The sequence below is a fragment of the Lutra lutra genome, chromosome 5 (genome assembly GCF_902655055.1).
Source record: "Lutra lutra chromosome 5, mLutLut1.2, whole genome shotgun sequence".
In the NCBI taxonomy this organism is placed as follows: domain Eukaryota; kingdom Metazoa; phylum Chordata; class Mammalia; order Carnivora; family Mustelidae; genus Lutra; species Lutra lutra.
Window position 1 is genome coordinate 33,643,631 of NC_062282.1, and position 22,153 is coordinate 33,665,783.

The following is a 22,153-nucleotide window of genomic DNA, read 5'->3' on the forward strand; positions in this document are numbered from 1 at the left end:
TATTTATTTTTTTGAGAGACAGAGCAGAGTGTGCAGGCAGAAGCAAGGGGAGAGGCAGAAGGAGAAGAAAAAGGAGACCTCCCTCACACACTGAGCAGGGAGCCCAACATGGGGCTGGGAGGAGAGCTGGGGCATGTCCCAGACCCTTAGATCATGACCTAGCCACTTAATCAACTGGGTCACCCAGGTGCCCCAAATAACATATTTCTTAAAGTACACGTGATTTACTTTAAAATAGGCAAATTTCTTACAAGCCTAATTAAAAGAGAGGAGAGAGTATTAACACTTACAGAATTTGGAATAAAAAGTAGGTAACAGTAGCAGTTTTTGAGGATACTAAAGAAGTTAAACAAGAATACTGCATATTGTTCTGGACAAATAAATGTGAAAATCCAAAAGAAATGACTGCTTTCTAGCAAAATAAAAATTGACAAAACTGCTACAAGAAAGGTCTCAAAAGTTGAGGTGACCAATAAGTATAAAAATATCTTACAGACTGTTAAAAATTGATCGTTGTATAAAAAAGTAATAACATCTATCAATATCTATCAAATTAAATAACGACACTAACAAATTAAAGGTGAACTGTGTGATTAAATCAGTAGTTAAAAACACATTAAGTAAGGGGCGACAGGGTGGCTCATCGGTTAAGTGGCTACCTTCGGGTCATGATCCTGGGGTCCTGGGATCCAACCCGGGCTTGGGCTTCCGAATCAGTGGGTCTGCTTCTCCCTCTGCTCCACCTGCACCCTCCATCCCCACTCCCAACTCATGCTCTCTGGCTCTCTCTCTCAAATAAATAAATAAAATCTTAAAAAAAATACACACTGAATAAAATTCAACAGCCATTCACTTTTAAAACTATAAACAAAAGGAAACTTCTAAAACAATATAAAGGGCATTCTACTAAAAATACAATCGGCAAGCCTAATATTAAAAGTTAAAATTCCAAATGAATTCTTACCGAAATCGAGAAAATCCTTAAACACTACTACTTACTCATATTGTTTTGAATATTTTGTTATTTAAAGAAAATAAACTAAGTGACATGCCTTTTAGAAAAGAGGAATCTTTTTTTTTTTTTTTTAAGATTTTATTTATTTATTTGACAGAGAGAGACACAGCGAAGGAGAGAACACAAGCAGGGGAAGTTGAAGAGGGAGAAGTAGGCTTACCGCAGAGCAGTGGGCAGGGATCCCAGGACCCTGGGATCATGACCTGAGCTGAAGACGGACGCTTAATGACTGAGCCACCCAGGCACCGGAAAAGAAAGAATTCTTATTTATAGATAAAAACACTGTGGAATATTTAAGAGAATTCTAAAAAAAACTATACTGGCTTATAAGAGAATTTTAAAAGTGAATAAATAAAAGATAAATATACAAAACCAATAGTTTTCTTTTATATTAGCAAGAACACTTAGAAATTGAAATGAAATACCCAGCTTGAAACACTGGCAAAAACTGAAAAATAATTAGGAATAAATGTAATGAAGGACGTAAAATGAGCCCTGAATAAATGACAAAATATACCATTTTCCTGGACCAGAGACTAACTCTTGTAAACCTATTTGTTTTTCCTAAATCAATATATTTAATGCTTAGGGCATAAAATGTTTTGCACAGTACCATCATTCACCCCTATTTTTACCATATTCACCACAGAAATTAAGTCCGCCCACCACTCTATCTAAAGTGGTTAATATACCTAATACAACAGCAACAAAAACAAAAAACAAACAAAACCCCTAATAAATTTGTTGAAAAAAAAAAACCCATGTCATTCACCATATTTTAAAAATAAAGAGCTAAGGTCTAGAAAGGTTAAGGACCTTCACAGAGACAGATAATTCAAAGTGTACCTGAAAGGAAAATGGAAGGTTCTGTGTATGGGGATGTTGCATTTCACAAGTAAACTTTTCCTCATAATGGAAACAGTATTCCTAATAGATTACATGATAGAAGGGATGAGTTCCAGGATTTGCTTGGTTACTAACTAGTGTTGTGACCTGAGTCAGGTGACTTAATTTTTCTGGATTCAAGTTTTCCATCAATAAAAGTAAGGTGCTGTATAGCTGGACGATGTTAAAATTATATCCTTCATTCCTTACTGTTTAAGAGATAACAGATCAGTGGCTTACAGAAGGAATCTTTGAGGGGTAAAACGAAAACGTTAAGGTATGGAATGATATATGTGCCATCTGGGGAGAAGGGGAAAGTGAACCGGAGTATAGATGAAACAAGATTGGCCATGAATGGATAAGTGTCTAAACTGAATATATGCATTTTACTATTCTACATTTGTATATATTGGACATTTTCTCTGATAAAACTTTTTCTTGTTAGTAAATCAAAGTGTTGACCAAAAATTATCTCTAAACCAGAAAAGTAAAGTGAGAAGTACAGATTTCATCAACTAGCAATGCCAAATCCCGTTCTTTAATAAAATTTAGTCTTCAAGATTCATTAGCCTTTAGCAGCAGGGTCACACTGTCTTCAGCCCTTCAGCTTGATTCCCTGCTAAGTTACATCCGCAGCAGCATTATTTATGAAATTACTAATAATGGTTTTCTAAGAGACCTCATCTAGCATTTGTTTCCTCCCTTTCTTTTAAGCGGGTTGTTGTTTAATGAGAAGGGGCTGCTGCAGTCATACAAATACATCACTAGCCAAAGGGATAATAACAGTTGAAAATATCAAACTCACTCATTGCTCATCCTCTCTGTAAAGAGAAAGGGAAAGGAGGAAGGAGGAGGGGGAAGAAGGAGGAGGAGGAAGAGGAAAGGGAAGGAGAAGAGGAGAAGAGTCAGGAAACAACTGGGGCACAGGGCACCAGACTTCTACCTGAGAAACCTGAAGTGACTGGGGGAAGTGGACAAGAAATGCATGACATGAGTGCTTTCCAGGTGTGGTCATAAGAAGACAAGCCTAAAGACGCTTTAACATTTTCTCAACAGGATGCTGAGGCAAATGAGAAGGAGGAGAAGAGGAGGAGGGGGAAGGAGGAGGAAGAATGAGAAGATGAAGACGATGACGACCTAATTCACACTCCTTGCACAGAAGTCTGCCTTCTGACACCAGAGAAAATGGAGGGTATATAATCAAAGAAATTCTTACAATAGCTGCTGGGAAGCCAGGTAGCATAGGACTTGGAATCAATCAGAAGTCTAGCTCCCTTTTTTTTCAGTCTCTGGTTTGTAGACATGAGTTCCAGTACATAGTTGACATTCTTAGAATTAAGCAATTGTTCACAAACATATCATATGCGACATAGCAAGGAGGAAAGTATTTCTTTTCCTCCAGAGCGCAAAAAATCTCAGGTAGCAATTAAAAGAAAAAATTTCTCTAAGATCAATGAAAATTGAGATTTCCAAAAAGAAAAATCTATTTCACATTCTCATGTCCACTGCCTACTTAGAAGATTAACACTGGTGGGGACCTAGGCTGAGTGAGCTCACTTGCCAATAAATTTGCTATTGTTTGTGTCTGATCTCAATTTTTTTTAACTTCTATTTAGGATTCCCCTTTGCAATGATTCTCATATTTCCACAGTTATGTTTCAATATTTCCCATTTAAGAAATATTAAAAGCTAAAATTATTTTTTAAATCCTGGTAGAAGCCCTGAACTCTTTCAAAGAACCCTTCAATTGGTAAATTATAAAAAACAAAATGGTAAATAAAATGGGTAAAGTACTTCATACATGAAATTTATGCTAGTTATATGTGATTAGGTAATGAAGACTTTGGAATTTGTGTGTGGGAGCTCTAAAAAATGATAAGATGCAGAAAAAGAGCACATGCAAATGGTGAATCCATCACCTTTCAAAACCCCAAGTTGAACTAAGACCATATATACAGCCTGTATCCTTCCAATTGCAATAAGCTTTATCCCACACAATGCAACAATAATTTCTTTATCAAGTTTATAGGAATGCTGTAAGAATATTTCTTTTTTTTGCAGGTAGTTTTACTTCTATCATGAAAAGCATTAGTTACATACTTCCAAAAGAACGTGTGGTGGAATACAAAGTGCATAAGAGCAAAGGAAACTATGATTAAATCCCTATGTTGAAACTGGGTTACATATTGCAAACTTGAATGGTTAACTCTTGATCTGCCTCTTCATCTATAATAACAGGGATTCTATAACGTTCTATACCGATTAAATGACAATACATATATAAATAAACAGAACCTGGCCAATGGCATGTGCTTAATAGCTATTGGTTCCCTCCCTGTGAAAATTTTAGATTTACAATTTAGCTGTGGCTTTTAAACTTTAATCATAGCTTTTAATCACCAACAAGCAGTATCCTCCAAATAAAAGGAAAATTCCTTATAAAACTAATGTATCAAACATGTTAGTCTATAAATATGCTTTTAGCCTAAAAAATACTGGATATAAATAATAAAACTAAGGATTAATTTTCAACATGTTTTCCATATAGTCACAGATAAAAAGCACTTTTGAATAACTAAATATAGTCTCCAAGTAAAGAGCAATAATAAACAGCTTATGTTTCTAATAATTTTCATAAATACTAACTTGTCTTTTTAAAAATGTATGCTCATTTGTTAAATTGTTGTACAAGAAGGAATCATTCTTCGCTCTTGGAAATTTTGCAAGCATTAAATGGTCTCTAAATTGGCACAGGAAATAAAGGTCCATCCATTGGGTCTGAGCAGTTTGGGGTTTTTTTTTGTTTGTTTGTTTTTCTGACACTCCCCCTTCTCTCCCCTTCCTTTTCCTCCTCTTCTCCCACCCCTTGCCAGCTAGAGATCGGTCAGTTTTTATTAGCCAGTTAGAATAAAGAGAGCATGGATAGGTTCTTCCATGGTTCTCTTTTCTGTCTAGGGCAGCTGGTAAACAGAATAGGCTGGGGGATCGCCCTGATGTACAGAAACCATAGATGAACACACCCCCCTACATGTATTATGAAGGCTTAGCCGAATATGAGCTCAGAGGAAGACTTTACAGCAGCAAGGAAATCGCGCCAGTAACCAGATGTTAAATCGGAACTTCTTTTATCTTGTTTTTCATGAATGTACGAGTATGAGAGCTAGGAGATATGACTATGTGAGATAGATCTCAGAAGCACAACTTACAGAGAAAATGGTCAAAAACAAATCCCAAGACCCAGGACGATTGGCAAAATCAGAGTCCAGCAGGCACAGAGGATTGTGTGTGAAGGACTTTGAAGAAAAGCGTGCTGTGGTCCTACTTCCCCTACGCCAGCAACATGGAGACGGGAAGTGTCTGCCTGCACCTAACTCAAATGACAGCACAGCCTGGATGACAACTCCAGAGGATCCTACCTCCAGGAGAAGAGTCAGGAAACAACTGGGGCATAGGACACCAGACTTCTACCTGAGAAACCTGAAGTGACTGGGGGAAGTGGACAAGAAATGCGTGACATGAGTGCTTCCCAGGTGTGGTCATAAGAAGACAAGCCTAAAGATGCTTTAACATTTTCTCAACAGGATGCTGAGGCAAATGAGAATTTCTGTGTGAAGCAGACCACAGGAAAACCGGGATCTGCAGGAGAAGCACCCGGCCATTGTTCTCCAGGACAGATGTTACACAAGGGGCAAAGGGGCTCTCCAAAGACCCTGCACAGAAAAAGGGATCAGCTCGTAGCACTACCAGCCAGGTAAGAACTTTTCTGCCCTATTTCCTTGCCTTCTCATTCTCCTGAATTTTTACCCAGGTAGGTGCCAAATAGTGAACTGGGGAAGGAGGTCAAGGAAGAAAAAAGCAGCCCACCACACAAAACCTTTCCCAAATGCAGGCAGCCAGGCTTGTCTCTAGCTGGGGAGTCAAAGGGAGAGGAGATGTGCCACTTTCAAACGTATGGTGAAACAATGTTCATTGTTTTAAAGTCTTGAATCAAAACAGAGTTTGTGAATTAAAGTGACCCAGTGATAGTTATTATACCGTCAGAGAATGAGCTGAAATGTCACGCAGAAGGAGAACTTCCCTAACTAAAGTTAAAGACACCATAGGAGATAAAAATAGCTTTGTTTTTATTTCATCCCACATGTAGAGCTTGTTCAACATACTGGATACAGAAAACACACACACACGCTTGTTACAGCTGGTCTGTTCAGACACATTCACTAACACAGAGAACAATCACCCTCAATGTGATCTTTAAAATGACCAAAGACAGTAGCACCCAACTAAGAGGTAATAACTGCTAAAAGCTAAAAGAGTGGCCTCCAGAACAAAAGAGAAGAGGATTAAGTGAGGAGTAAGGCAGAGGAGTAAGGCACTGCTGACCCTTTAAACAGTCCTAGATGACAGTTTTTAAAGAAATGCAAAATAATAGAACAGAAAAGATACCAGCACTGGTAACACAACGAAAACAGTTTGAGCGTGAATTGGGATAATTCTTCTGGGAAGTAATTCATTATGTGTCAAAAACCCTTAAAAACTGACCAACATATTCTACTTTTAGGAATTTATACTAAGAAAATCATCTAAGAACTATATGAAGACAAAAGTTCAAAAATATTATTAATGGTATTAATACAGGAGAGAGTAGCTTTCAGATTAGAAAACGGGCAGTACAGGACTGTGATCTCTGAGAGAAGGAAAACCAATGAGGTAGGCCTACAAATGCTCCAGCCTACTGATTAGAAAGAGGAACCCAGTGCAGGGAGGGGAACCCGAGTGGGACCCAGTAACCTTGCTGGGTTCAGAGAGACCTAGTCAACTAGAATTTGACTAGAAATCTCAAAACACCAAAACAGGTTGCTATACAGAGAGAGAGCTCACAAGATTTTCAAAGGATTCACTTCAAGTCTTTTATATATATGAAAAGAAATTATTCAAGGCCTGGAAAAGAAGCAACAGGAAGTATTAACCAAAATAATATCCAGAATTCACACAGGTGTGGGAACAATTCATATTCCTACTAGCCAGAGGGGAAAGGCCTCGTAATACGTGGGGCATCAGGTAAAGTGCTCAAAAGGAAATCACATTAGTAGTGCTGTTAACTACACTGAAACTAAAGGCTTCTCTCAACTAACCTTAAAGCAAAGTTGAAAAGCAAATATTGAAAGAATCAACCTGAGTGACATCTATAAGACTTGCAGTGTAAAAAACATCAAAGGAGGTCCTTCAAGCAGAAGGACAATAACATCAGATGGCAATCTTGATCAATGTAAAGGAGAAGTGTAGGAAAGAGCAAACATGTTGGGCAATAGATAACTTTTATATATATATTATACTATAAAAATATACAAAACATACTTTTTTTCTTATTTTCAATCTCTTTAAAAGAGAGTTGAATGCTTAGGACAAAAATATCAAAGTATCATGGGGTTTAAAACAAATGCATAATAAAATGTATGACCAACAGCAGCAAACAGGATAAGGGCAGGGAACAGAAGTTTACAGTGGGATGGTTCTTACATTATATGTAAAGTGATATGGTATTACTTAGACTGTGATCAGTAAAAGGTATGTATTGTAAACCCTTGAGGAACCACTGGAAAAAAAACCTAAGAAAATAAGTCAATAGTGAAGATAAAATGGAATCATAAAAAATGCTTAACTGACCCAAAAGAAAATAGAGGAAAAAAAAAAAAAAAAAAAAACAAACTCAGCTAGGCAAATGGCAAAAAAATCATATGCTGATAGCTTTAAGCCCACATGTTGATAATCACATAAATATAAACGGCATAAACCTCCAATTAAAGGTCAGAGATAGGGGCACCTGGGTGGCTCAGTGGGTTAAAGCCTCTGCCTGCGCCTCAGGTCATGATCCCAGGGTCCTGGTATCGAGCCCCGCATCAGGATCTCTGCTCAGCAGGGAGCCTGCTTCCTTCTCTCTCTCTCTGCCTGCCTCTCTACTTGTGATCTCTGTCTGTCAAATAAATAAAATCTTTAAAAAAAAAAAAAAAAAAAAAAAAGGTCAGAGATAAAACTAGATAAAAGATCAAGACCTAACTATATATTAACTATACAGCTCACTTAAATATAATGACATTAATAGGTTGCATGTAGAAGAATGGAAAAAAATATATAATATGCAGACTGACTATATTAATATCAGACAATAGACTTCAGAATGCAAAATATTACCAGAAATAAGGTGGGCTATAATGACTGAGGTTAATTCGTCAAAAGAGCATAACAGTCTTAACTGTGTACTTAACTGTGTAATACAACCAATAATGGAACTCTAAAATATACAAAGCAAAAGGTAATACAACTGAAAGTAGAAAATGCCAAATGCACAATTACAGATGAAGATTTTGTTACTCCTTTCTCAGTAATTGATAGGACATAGAAAACCTCAATGCTATCTACCTACTTGACCTGACTGAGTTATAGGACATTCTACCCAACAATAGCAGGATACATATTCTTTCCTAGTACAGCTGCAACAGTCACTAAGACAGACTATATTCTAGGCCATAAATAAATTTCAAACTTAAAAGGATGGAAACTACATAAAGTATGTTTTCTGACCTCAAGACAACTAAACTAGAAATTAACAAAGTTATGTGGAAAATCACCAATTATCTGGAAGTGAAATGACATACTTCCAAATAACCAACAAGTCACATAAAAAAATCACAAAGGGAGATGAGCAAATATTTTGAAGAAAAGTGAACTGAAAATGAAAGCACAATATATAAAAATTTGTGGGATATCACTAATACTGTGCATAGAGAGAAATTAATAGCATTACTTGCTTACATTAGAAAATAAGAAAGGTTTCAAACCAATGATCTAAGGCAGGAGCTGGCAAGCTTCTTTGTGCAGTGTTACATGGTAACTATTTTAGGATTTGCAGTCCATACAGTCTCTGTTGAAATTACTCAACCCTGCTGTTGCAGCACAAAAGCAGCTACAGGTAATACACAAATGAATGGATGTGGCTATGTTCCAGTAAAACTTTATTTCAAAAAGAGGCAGTGGGCCACAGTCAGCACATGGGCCATATGTGTGGAGCCCGCCAGAACATCAGCTCCCAACTGCAGAGGATTTCATGTCTTTTGTTAACTGCTTCATCTTTCAGAGGCAAGAACAGTACATGGCCCTTAATACATGCCTAATATTTGCTGAATTAACTAGTTTAATCCCCAGAACAGCATACGAGTTAAATAGTATCATTTTATAAATGAGTATACCAAAATAAAATGATGTGCTATACCACCAATAAGTGACAGAGCCAGTATTTAAGCCTAGGTCTAATCCCAAAATTCTGCACACTTTCCACTACATTACACTGAGATGGCAAACGTATTACTGAGTAACTATAAAAGCATAATACCATACATACATATTTTCTCTGCCATTTTCCTTATTTCCGGTTTGTAGAACAAGACAAGTGTGTTAAATCCAGCTCTGTATCTGTGTGTTTATATCTGTGCTTTAATCTTTATATTTCTGTATCTGTAACTGTGGATTTAATATTTAGACTATACTGTATGCAATTAAACCACTAGATTAAATCCTTTTTTAATTTTCTAAATTTTTCCTAACTTTACTGAGATATCATTGACATCACATTGGTTAAATCTTGAACACAAACCTCCTTCATTGTCACAAACAGAAGACTAGAGTTAGCTTTATTTTAAAAAGACACAACTAGAATACCAAACCAATTTTGTGCACTCATACATCTAGCATACATGACTACACCCACTTGTATTTCTTCTTTTAAAATGTACAAAGAAATTTTTTAAATGTGAAGGAAAAACAAACAAAATACATCCTGTTTTCCTTTGCCTTAAGACTCCCTTGTTTCAATTCTCCCCTTGCAGAAGGGGCAAGCCCTTGGCTGTCGTGTCGCTCACATATAGCAGCCGTGGCCAGTCGGCCACGGTTGCACGTTTTCTGTAGCTAGTTCCTATTACTGCTCATACACATCTGCTTCCCCTCACAAGTCAATAATCTATGGCAGCTGTTTTCCAAAAATAGGTATTAGGAAAGCCAGAGCAGTTCTGAATGCAGATTCAAAGGGCTACACATCTGTCTACATTTTCATGGCTTGCCTGGGGTTTTACCGTCATCACAATAATCAGGGAACTTGAAGGAGCCAATGACTATTTGGTCACATTCTCTCTCTTTGGATGTTCAGGGCAGAATTTTTAAAACTCTGTGTACAGGAGACAAACACTGCATACTAAGAAGCTATGAAAGGATGAGACGAAGAGTATCCATACCATTTACCTGCCTTAAAAGCACAATGTTTACTGTAATCTGACATCGTGGTAATTGATGAGGATACCATGATGCAGAGAAACTCAAGGCTTTACAGCCTCTGAAAGATTATTCAACTGACTAAAAAGATAAAAGTAAATGAAAAATGATATAATAAAGCTGAACTTTTCAGCTTAACCGCCAGATCTTGCAATAAAAATATATCTGAATTTTAATAATCAACATAAATCTTTGGGACAAAAAACAATAGATTTCTCACTGAAACTTTATATAAAGAGGATAGGCTGTATCTTATCCATAACCAGTGAGAGCAAGAAATGTGCCCTCAAAAGGTTTAATTTTTGGTACTTGAATACGAACTCAGGATAAGCAGGTTGTACTAGCTACTGTAAAATAGTCTTGCTCACACCAGTGTGCTTTAAGGCAAATATTTCCTCTCTAATGTTAAGCAACAGAGCACTGAAGAAGATAAAAATAGCCACTATTTATGGAGTGCTTTTGGCGGCCACTTTTCATTTTCTTCTCAATTAATCCTAACAAAAACATGTACTCTGGATTGTATGATCTGTTAGGGAGAGAACTGAAATTCAAGTTTATTACAAGCTAAAGCTCATGGTCTTGATTCTTAACCTATTTTGCATTCGAAAGAGTCAAAATATCCACTATGCATCACACACGAAGAATCCAAGGAATGTTTATCAGTTATTAAAGGAACAAAAGAGAAGCTCATCAGAAATAACACTACCAGGGTGCCTGGGTGGCTCAGGTCCAAGGAAATCAAGCATCCAGCTCTTGGTTTTGGCTCAGGTCATGATCTCGGGGTTATGAAATTGAGCCCAGTGTTGGGCTCCAAGCTAGCCATGGAGCCTGCTCAAGATTCTCTCTCTCCCTCTCCCTCTGCCCTTCCCCATACCCGCTTCTCAAGTTCTTTCTCTCTCAAAAAAAAAAAAAAAAAAAAAAAGAAAAAAGAAAGAAAGAAAAAAGAAATGACACTACCAACTTCCACTACCAAAAGAATAGAACCAGACACAGAACACTTTTTATGTTTAGTTTTTGTTTCTTCAGAACTCCAGAGTTCTCCATCACTGTCCTACTAGGTCCAGTCATTTGGAAACACATGAGCTCTGAGAGTATTAAGAAAATTATAAAGTAACAAACACTGATATTTTAGTCACTCACAGGAATCCCCACAGGATATGTAAAAAAGTGACACATGTTGAAAAATCTTTCCTACACAGGAATACATAATATATACTCTGTAAGAGCTTCTAGCCTCCCTGTGCGCTAAACCATAATATAAACAAAACATATACTGACTTTTTAAAAATGCCCATGTTCCCCGAAGGGAAAAATGTGTTGAACATGTTTCTGCTCCATACTAATGACCACTGTGCAAACTGATTTCAAAACTTGTTAACAGTCCAGAGAAACAGACGTATTTAAAACTAGATTGTTTCTGTTCATAGTAACTAATTCTACTCCCTTCTCTGCCAGGTACCCCCAATTTTCATTCTTAAGTTGTCAAATAATAATAAGCATTTAGCTTGTACTCTATGTCAAGCTCATATACGTCATACGTAAAGTGATATGTACTTTGTATACATTGTATCATTTATTCCTTTATATAATCCTATTATACAGCAGGTAGTATTCTATCATTCCCATTATACAGATGAAGAAATGTAGGCAACTGCCTCATTTACACTGCTAGCAAGGCACAAAAATTGGGTTTCAACCTATAGCTGTCTCACTACAGGGCCCTTGCTCTTACCCACCAAGCTATGAGAGCCAGACAGGACATCTGAAATCATCTAGTCTCAAATCCTCATTTTATAGATTGGGATGCTTTAACCAGAAGAGTTTAAGTGACATGTTCAAGGTCACACTGATTACTGGGTAGAGTCAGGGCTAGAACCCAGGGCTTATATTTTTAACTCCTTTTACTCCATATGGCCTTTTTAAAAAATTTGAAAACAGATATATATTCTGATTCTCTACACAAATAAGTATTCCCATAAATTGTCAATCTGATTCACTGTACAACATTCAGGAGATCCTCCCTAATTCCTCTGAAGCCTTCAAAGGCTGCCAACTCTTATAACCATGGCTGATTTAGAATGATAAACATTTTAAAACTAAAGTAACAACATATTCCATGATCTGCTAAGGGTTCTTACTATTAATGGTTCAGTGATATTTCTCCCTTATTTTTTTTTTCATTATTATTATTTTAAGTAAACTCTATCCCTAATGTGGGGCTTGAACTCATGACCCCAAGATCAAGAGCAGCATGCTCTACCAACTGAGCCAGCCAGTAGCCAGCTAGGCTATATCCCATACTAAGTAAGGTGGAAATTCTGGGAGTGGGACCCAGCAGTCAATATTTTTTAAAACTGTCATGTGATTCTAATATGCAAGCAAGTTTGAGAACCAGGGCTTTAATAATTATTCAAAGTTTAAAATAATATTTCATGGTATATTAGATCAAAAGAGCTCTCTGACACTGTCATCAACTATATTAATCCACCTTCCTCAAAAAATTGCTAGAGAAAAAAAACCTAAGAGATTTCAGAAAAACTTTCAAATCATAGAACATCAGCATCAGTTACTTAAACTCCTTTTAGCTGACGATACAGAAAAATCACAGAAACCCTTAAGTATACACACAGAAAGAGTAACTTGAGCCACCAGCCAAAATGAGCTCATACTCATGGACATGCATTATTTCTTGTTTCCATACGCATATCACAAAGCAACAACCTGGAACGTAACAAACCACAGTCATAAATTAAGTCAACTGATTACAGTCCTTTCTCCAAAGCTGACTGTAAGTGGTTTTTCCTTGATTTAAGCCATTAGTAAATGAAAACTGCATTTTACAAACATGTTTAAACATCACAAGTTCTATATTCCCTAACAGAAGACAATGTGATTGATTACTTATGAGGTCACAAGATCAACCAATCAAGAAAGGTCTTTAACCACCATGAATAACAAAATAGAGCATCAACACAAAATTAATGAACTTGTTAATTGTTCTTTCTGGTTATAAAAATTTAGCTATAACAAATACTGGTATTCCTTATTTTTATCAGAATTAACCCATTTATTTTTCATCTTCCCTAGTTCTCTGTTCCTTATGGAAAATTATGTTTTGGCCCTGATCCCACCTTTTTAGTTCCAACTACACGGTAAACAAGTAAAGCCAAATAGTTCTCAGTAGCTGCTTTACCAAAATTTGACTAAAATATTAAATATTATTAAAATATTTCCTTATTTTTATAATAATTATGCTGCGCTCTCATAGCAATTCAACAAGATTTTTCTTAAAAAATAGTTATGTTGACCCACACTTAATTCAGAAGAAAAATGTCTACTTACAGGTATCATCCAGTTAGCCAGGTCACCATACTTGGAAACCTGCATTGCTCCTAGCATTGTTAGATTGACATGTCCCCTGAGAGAGAAAAAGGAAATATAAAGCAAATTTCACAAGCTTTGTGTCCCATTTGCTTGAAATTGCCAGCAATTAAAATAATTCTATACCCTCCAAAATAAATTTGTTTTCTCCCACCCAATCCCAGATCTTCCAAATCAATCAGCTCAAGCCGATGTAGAGAAATAACCATTAAGAGTTCTTTAAAAAATATTATAGCCTATATTGTCTCCAAAAACAAATTAAAAACAGGTGTACACAGTGAGTTTGTTTCCTCTGGTGAGGGGTAATGTGGCTTGATTTGAAGGTAAACGCTATCTAGAAAATGAAAACACAGTTTTGTAGAAAATGTTAGCATCCTCAGAAAGAACTTTAAAAATGTTTACTTCAGTATTCTCAGCACATAGATAAATACTCCATTTGGGGGGTTCTTTTAATAACAGTGAGCTCAATGTTCCAATTCCCAATGCTCAATGTGAATAATTTCCTATCTTGGTGCAGCTGAATGAGCCCATGACCATTTTCTGGCTGGGAGACGTGGCTACGTTTCGAAGCCCTGCTAACACGTTCAGGGGATGACTCAGTTCATTCCATGCCATTTGAAACACGGGGGCTCCGTTGTTACATACCCTCTAATCATCGCAAATGATTCATCGCTGGAGAAGTAAGAGGCTCCTGGAAGAACAGTAACTGTTTCCTTGCCTAAACACACATACACAAGAAAGGAAGCAAAGAGAAGAAAAAGCTATTAGATTTCTAAGAGTGGAAATCATGCAGAGAGAGGTCTGTACCTTCTCTGTTTCCTAAAGAACTGAGGTCCCTTTAACCAGACTGCTGTGGCAATGGGGCTGTGGGGTACAGTGGGAACTGTTGCCCTGTGAAGAGGAGTATTTAGTCAGTGGCATTGTTCAGATTTGACCCTGCATGGTGATGACAGAAAGCAGACCGACTTTTAATTTTATTACTGTTTTTGAAATTCTCTACAGACAAAGCACTCCCCTCACCCCCCTCACCTCTAACCATTCCCACCTCTCTCCAGCCCCACTCCCTCCACAAGCCCCTGCTAAATGCTGATAAGAGTGAGGGAAAAGGAGCCCCTGGAAAGCACTGGTCAGAATTCAGCGCTACTGTAAGTCAGTGGAGCAGGGAAACCATGGAACAAGCAGGAAGAATTGCAACTTCCAAGGAATGACACAGAAGATGCTCCTCAGATGTTTCTTAAAAATCAAGAAATGATCTAGAAAGCAAGTTGCCCCTTAATTTCATAATATCATTAGGCCTGAACCTCTTCTTTTAATCTCTCTCTCTCTGCCTCATATTTCCTTTCTTGTTCCTGTTTGTTAAAATTATAGGACTTTGATGAGATCAAAGAATAACATCCTAATACTGGTTCACATATCTAATGGTAACTTCCAAGAGGTCCCCTTGGAAAGACCTCTTCCAAAACTTATACCTCATAATAAAAAGTTCAGAGCTGGAAAGATCTCCAAGATCATGCAGTCCCCACACAACCAATCCTACCACCTGACTTGTATATTTCATCTTCTTTTTGTGATCCATTTCCTGCATGTACAGTGCCGAGGAGGAGGCTTCTAGTCTTTACCAGAAAAGTGCCCACATGCCACTCTGCCAAAGAGAAGCCAACTGTATGAGAATACCCCGTGCATTATTCTAGTGTAATAAAGGAGTCAAATGGAAGAGGAAGAAAAGTTATGATTCTAGGGCTGGAACAAAGTAAAGCCGAACCAGAGTGGTTCATGCCCAGGTGTGCAATACAGCTGTACCCTCAGCTTCTCAAGCCTTGCCTGAAAGCTAAATTCTCTATTAATATCCCTCTCCACTGGAGCTCAAGTAGAGAGAAAGAGGCTATTTATATCATGCTGAAATATTTATTCCCCAAAGGAGTTGGATTCTAAACAGGGGTAACATTTTCACATCTTCCAAAGTACTATAAAGATGAAAGGTCTGGAAAATACTTTCTGGTGTGGTCAGTAGGGGCTTTTTTAGGTAGCACATAAAATTTGGAGGATTAAATGAAATATTGCATGCAAAATCCTTACTACAGCACCTGGCACAGAGAACAGACTCCAAAGACAAGCTTTTACTATTGCCATTTTTTTTATCCCTCACTCCAAACCTAATTATAAAAGAGACAGTGCCATCACCCCCCTAGGGATAAATGCTACAGGACCCAGCCACTGTCTCATACAGCAGAGCTAAAAGCCAGCCTGGGAGCTCTAGGTTTCAGGACAGGCGTAATACAACTAAACTTGATTCTTTTTTTTTTTCTTTAAGATTTTATTTATTTATTTGAGAGAGAGAGAGAGAGACAGTGACAGAGATAGTGAGAGAGAGCACGGGGTGGGGAGGATAAGGGGAAGCAGGCTCCCCACTGAGCAGGGAGCCCAACATGGGGCTCCATCCCACGACCCTGGATCATGACCTGAGCTGAAGGCAAATGCTTAACTGACTGAGCCACCCAGGTGCCCCTAAACTTGATCCTAACACTACTTTCATATCTAGCAAATCTGGTTCCTCACTGGTCCTGTGAGGTGGATAAGCAAGGACCAAGAATGTGTAGGGACAAAAAAGCAGAGAAACATAAAATTTCAATTCTTTGTTCTCCATGTGCTAAAGCACAATGGCTTCTAAAGGGCAGTCTCCACCAGCTGACAGTACATAGAAGGCATTATTTACCAGACACAGGAAACTTGGAGATCAGTGCAAGGCTCTGGCTCTCCCCATGTGATTTATGGAGCATAGTTTTAAGAGCCCAGAAAACAACTCTCATAAAAAATAGTTATTGTCAGGCACCTGCTAAAACATTCTGGCGTGTTATAAATTACATTCTCTGGAAGCCAAGTTAGTTGTTAGTATTTTTAAATATCCAATATCTAAATAAAAATAGATATCCTAAAGTTAAATCCATGTTTTTCAAATATGATGCCCAAATCTGGTCAAGAAATAACTGTAATCAATGTACAATCAATATAGAAGAATAAGAACTTTCTTATTTGACTATTCCTGATTGATTTCTGTTTCCTCCAGTTTTTCTCTGCATGTGTCTAGATCCTTTCATGATATTTGGGCAAACGTGGTTATTCAGTTTCATAGCTCCTGAGTCCTTTGGCTCATGATTTAACATGTGGTTTACTCAACATCAAGTAAACGGCTGCTCTGTGCCTTAAACAGTGTTACAGACCAAACACAGATGCCCTAAACTAATGGTTCTCAAACTTTAACACCCATCAGAATTACATGGAGAGCAGGTATCTGAGCCAAATTCCCAGAGTTTGGAATTCAGTGGGCTTGTGATGGGGCCTGAGAATCTCTATTTCTAATAGGTCCCTGGCGATGGTGACACTGTTGCTGTACCACACTTCAGAGAACCACTGCCCGAAGCCAAAGGAATATGCTATTCAGCTAGAGAGATAAATATACATGAATAATTTACAAGGCAAGATGAGAGACACTAGATGTTATAGGTTCAAAGGAGGGGCATTTCTGAACCATAGAAGATCAAATGAACTGGAGCTTTGAGAATGCGTATAACACATTTCAATAGGAAATTACTGATAAGGAGATGAGGATGCAAAAAGAAGGGGACAGAACAAAACCTCTGGTGATAGGCACAGGAAGAGCAAAGGTATGGAGGAAGGAAGGTTGAGTCATGATCAGAACAGATCCAGGAGTCCGGGATGGGCGAACACAGGAGTCCTTGAAGGGTGTAGCGAAGATAAAGCTGGAAAGGGCAGGTGCAACTACCCGACAGGTCCTGAATGCTGTACTCCTTTGTGCCTTAGTCTGCAGGCCTGCGATTCTTCAGTTGTGGCACAAAGGGCTCCAGAGAAGGCATTGTTGACATTTGGAGCTGGATAACTTTTTGAGGGGGGCTGTTTCGGTTATTGTAGGATAATTAACAGCAGCCCTGACCTCTACCGACTACTTGTTGATAACACCAGCAATCAAAAATGTCTCCGCCCATTGTCAAATATCCCCACTTGCTTACTAAGAACCACTGCCCCGGAGGCACATGGCAGAGGCCAGGGATATTTATGAGACATGAGATTAACATGGTGGTTCTTTCTATGGCAGTTTTAATCAAAGGTAAGTCATTTAAAACACTGTATATTAAAAGAAAACAATTAAGAAATGAGAAGAATGCAAAATATACATTAATAGGAAAGCTAAAACGTGAGAACCATTGGAAATTTCATAATTGCATCAGAATAATGCAAATCTTAACAGAACCTCTGAAATGTTGCTGTAAGCATGGCCCTCTCCACCTTTTTAAAACTTAGGGTAGCAGTGGGTATAGCTCCAATGTGTAGAGGAAAAGGCCAGGAGACACTGTGTGAGTCCAGTCTCTAGCAATGGGATCCTGGGGACATTACATCACTACTCTGGGCTTCAGTTTCCCAATCTGTACGGTGTTTTCATGTGAGACTCAAATGGTATAGAAGTATGAAAAAATACGCTGCAAACAAAATGGTGCTGTAAGGTGGGGTCATTCATTTTTTCATAACCTTGAGGTTATTATTTAGAAGGGGCTGATCTTCCAGGTAACTTCCAAATTTGGGGAGTCGGGGAGATCACCAATATGTATTCTGGGCTCTTTAGCTCAAAGTATTTCCTCTCTAATTTAGATAGCTCCAAAGTCAAAAGCAACATAAATCCTAAGCACAACTTTGATGAAAGAGTTAAAATATTAATAAGCTGATCTGCAACTTGGCTTCCAAAAAGCAATGAATTATTGTTTTATAAAGCAGTCTAAGATTATACATGGTATTTCAGGAGTTAAAATATAAAACTAGTGGCTTCAGGGGTGCCTGGGTGGCTCAGTGGGTTAAAGCCTCTGCCTTCGGCTCAGGTCATGATCCCAGGGTCCTGGGATCGAGCCCCACATCGGGCTCTCTGCTAAGCGGGGAGTTTGCTTCTTCTTTTCTCTCTCTGGCTGCCTCTCTGCCTCCTTGTGATTGATCTCTGTCTGTCAAATAAATAAAAAAAAAAAAAAAAAAAAAAAAAACAAAAAACAAAACTAGTGGCTTCATTACGATTGAGCTACTTTTAAGCTCATGGAATCAAAAATGCCTACTGTCCAATAATCACTGAAAAGACTAACTACTTTTCCAAGGAAAGTGGGTTTTATGAACTCAGGCCTAAAATGTGGAAAATGGAGTTATTCATTTTGCAAATAACTCACTAACATCATAAATTAATTAAACCAAGCAGCAAATATTTTCACAGATCAATGAGCTATTGCTAAAGGGTACAGTACAATTAAATTACAGCCTTAGTTAAATGTCATTGCTTTATCACAGTGGGCCTTTCAGGGTTGAGTCGTGTTAGCTAATTCAACTATTCAACCAGAAGCGTTTTTACTTCCAAAAATTCTAAGTATCAAACATCAATTCTGCTTGGCAGCTGGCCTTTATGTTCAGCTAATATTGCTGCTCTTCTGAGATTTACATGTACTATTTTTGAATAAGAAGTAAGAATAATACTTTTGTGGGGGTAGTTTGAATTCAAGAGTAAAAGAAGGGTAAAAAAAAAAAAATCACACTAGAGTATAAAAATCAGCTTCTTGTGAGCAGCCCCAAAGTAAGAATAACCTTCAGCCCCAGAAAGTGGGAATGTTGCCTCAAGCATGGGCGGTAACAATGGCCAAAGGGTCTGGCCTGTTTTTTTTCTCCTCTAGGCTGCTAAAAGCAACTCTATGTCACAGTCAAATAAAAGGCTTATAATAAAAGGCAAAGCATATAAATGTGGGAATAAGAGAAGATAGGCTAGAGTGCCAGTTCAAAAGTCCCTATTACTCACATCACTGGGTTATACTTAGGGGCAGAGTACATCTCTAAATACCCTAGAACCTCTGAAGGATGCTCTTCTCCTCCAGTGATGACTGGGGGACAGTAAGTATTATTCAGAACAAAGACACCAGTGTGCCAATCTTTTCTTCTTGCCTCTACGGATCCACTTGTCATCCTTCTCATCACAAGAAGGCAGACATATTCCAGCCTGGGATTGGCCAATGGAATGTGCAAGAAGAAGATTGAGCAGAGAAGACCTCCACCCCTCGTCCAGGTTTCTGCAAGATGGCTGCATTCCTCTACCAAAGGTCATAGATCTGATTAGGTGGCCCTCCCCCCTGCCGTCCCTTAAGACCTCAGGGTGATAATAACTCCCTGTGGTACTTCACCATCCTTTTCTCAATCTTGGTCATACCCTTGTAAATGGTCCTTTCCTTTAATTCTCCTCATTACCCCATTTGAGGAGTGCCCTTATGTATAGGCAGGACCCTCACTGGTTGACCCATCAAAGCTCTTGCCATTATATGCAGCCCCACCTGCAATTTCTCTATTATCTTACTTTTCCCTAAGTAAGAGATGATCTCTGAAGAGCAAGTCAGGCAAAGAGACTAAGAAGGCTTCTCTACCCTCCGCAGTGAAAAACACAATGGAGCACTCTCCAGGAAAAGGCAATCAAGACAATTAAGCCCAACTCCTTTCTCTTATTTGGCAGAGAACTAAATTAATAGCCAAGGAAAACACTGGAAAAACATGTGAGGGAGTTTACCTGCATTGATTAGATCTGCATCAACTTCATTTTGTAGTGGATACGGACCCTGTCAAAGCACACTGAGTTAGTAAAAGAAGTTTCTCACTGAGTCACACACTAAAATCATAATATAAGTAACTTCTCTAAAAACCCTGGGATAGTACTATCAAAAGACTTGAAGTGAACCTTCTAAAAATAATTCCAGTACGTTCATGGCTATTTCTCATATTGATTAGTCTTTCCCATACTAATAACTGTGATAAATAAAAAATTATTTCCTAGAAATTACCAAGTTTGAAAAGAAATGTTAATATTAGAAATACACTTCACTAAAACCAAAAGTAATTATTTAGTGCCTACGATGCAGTCAGTGTTACTTGTAACTCTTCCTGGTAGCATCCATGACCACAAACAAAATGGCTGCCTTATTTGACTAGAGGGTTGCAGAGAGGCAAATTTTCATCATTTTGGTATGCAGCACCTAAAGGCTCAAATTTGGAGTCCTAACCTTATTTCTCACAACACCTAAGTTTTTTTATTTTCCCTTTGCCTGGTTACTCTCAGTTTTGCTTTTTAATTTTGTATGTATTTTTATAAGGCATCTCTACATTACTTGAATAGGGTGAGTTGTTTTATAACATAACATACAGTAAACAAAACAGGAGGAAATGGAAAAAAGGGGTGGGAGGCATAAGAGAGAACCAAGAGTGAGGAAATCTGAGCTAGGAAATTCTAACATGCTTTCAAAATGAGGGACCAAACATGTATCGTTTAAATAAACTGAAGTGGCAACTAGTATTTTAGGACTATGTAAATTTTCCCTTTAAACACTGACCATGGATAAGATATATCAACTCATTTCCCTTGTCTTCTAAATGAGGGAATTGGTCCCTCTGTGGCTGCAACATGAATCTTTTATCCAGACTCATGTCAGTTTTGCGCATCTGAAGATGGTCATGATTACCACCTCAATCAGTATCAACTATATGCTCCTGATCATTATTTATGTTTTAAAGACTAGATATACTGTTCCATATACACAATTTTTATTGCATGAACAGTTAAGGTCTACTCAGAACAACAGGAGATTAGAAATCCTATAAACTGGCCAAACTATATATAATCTCTGCCATAGTTAACATTACGTAAAAAAATGTCACCCAGGAAGCAAAAGTATTTCTTATTATTAGAGTACTGAGTAAAAAGTATATCCAAATTCTGTGAGAATGTTGAGCTCATCTGGAAGGTTAGTCTTGAGGAAGAGAAAAATTCTTTCCTTTTGAACAACTTGGACTCAAAATGAGAATTAGGTAAGAAGAACTTTTTAAATTAATCGTTTGTCAAAACATGTCCCTATTCCTTGAGTAAAAACCTTACTTTTCAGTTTCTCATTCAGAGCCTTACAGATCATTGTTTACTACAGAATTCTTTATGACCTTCACTACCTTGTCCAACCACACAAAAGTTAAGAAAGTTCATCTGAACAGGAGGACATTGTGAGGTCTCTCTGAAGCAGGCACACCAGGGGAGGAAGACAATGACAAGATGGCACAGGATGAACAGCCAGAAAGCCCAGATAGTCAGGAAACTACCTTAAAAATAAGGCTGGGAACTTCAAGCTAACAACTCTCAGAAGATTTCACTGTATGGACTATCTCGTTTTCTATCGAGACTGGATAAATAAAACATTAATTTCTGTCTTACCAAACCCAAGATTCCATTTTCACTTTGCAGATGAACTGTGATATTTGGGCTGATAAAGTTGCTGGCCAGAAGTGGGATTCCTATGCCCAAATTAGCTGGGGAAAAAAGATGTTAAGGTCCACCGTATAAAAGATAGAAAGATTATGCCATAAACTGCCACATATAGAAGTCTGAACTTCTGATCTTTAAAGGCACTTGCTCTGAATGTAATCACTGAACATATTCTCCCATCACTCTCCAGGCATTATTTTGTAATCTTTTTAAAAAACAAAATC

General features: G+C 37.9%; 1 protein-coding gene across 2 annotated transcripts in view; it reads right to left on the bottom strand.

Moving 5' to 3' along the window:
- Positions 1-22,153, bottom strand: part of OXCT1 (3-oxoacid CoA-transferase 1) — a 343,538-nt gene that overhangs the window by 40,231 nt on the left and 281,154 nt on the right. For both annotated transcript variants that reach the window (XM_047730975.1, XM_047730974.1), the window contains 4 exons: positions 21,879-21,973; positions 20,193-20,241; positions 14,246-14,318; positions 13,562-13,637 (listed from right to left, as the gene is read on the bottom strand). In XM_047730975.1, coding sequence (XP_047586931.1) covers positions 13,562-13,637; positions 14,246-14,318; positions 20,193-20,241; positions 21,879-21,973 — 293 coding nt within the window. The remainder of the gene's footprint in view (positions 1-13,561; positions 13,638-14,245; positions 14,319-20,192; positions 20,242-21,878; positions 21,974-22,153) is intronic.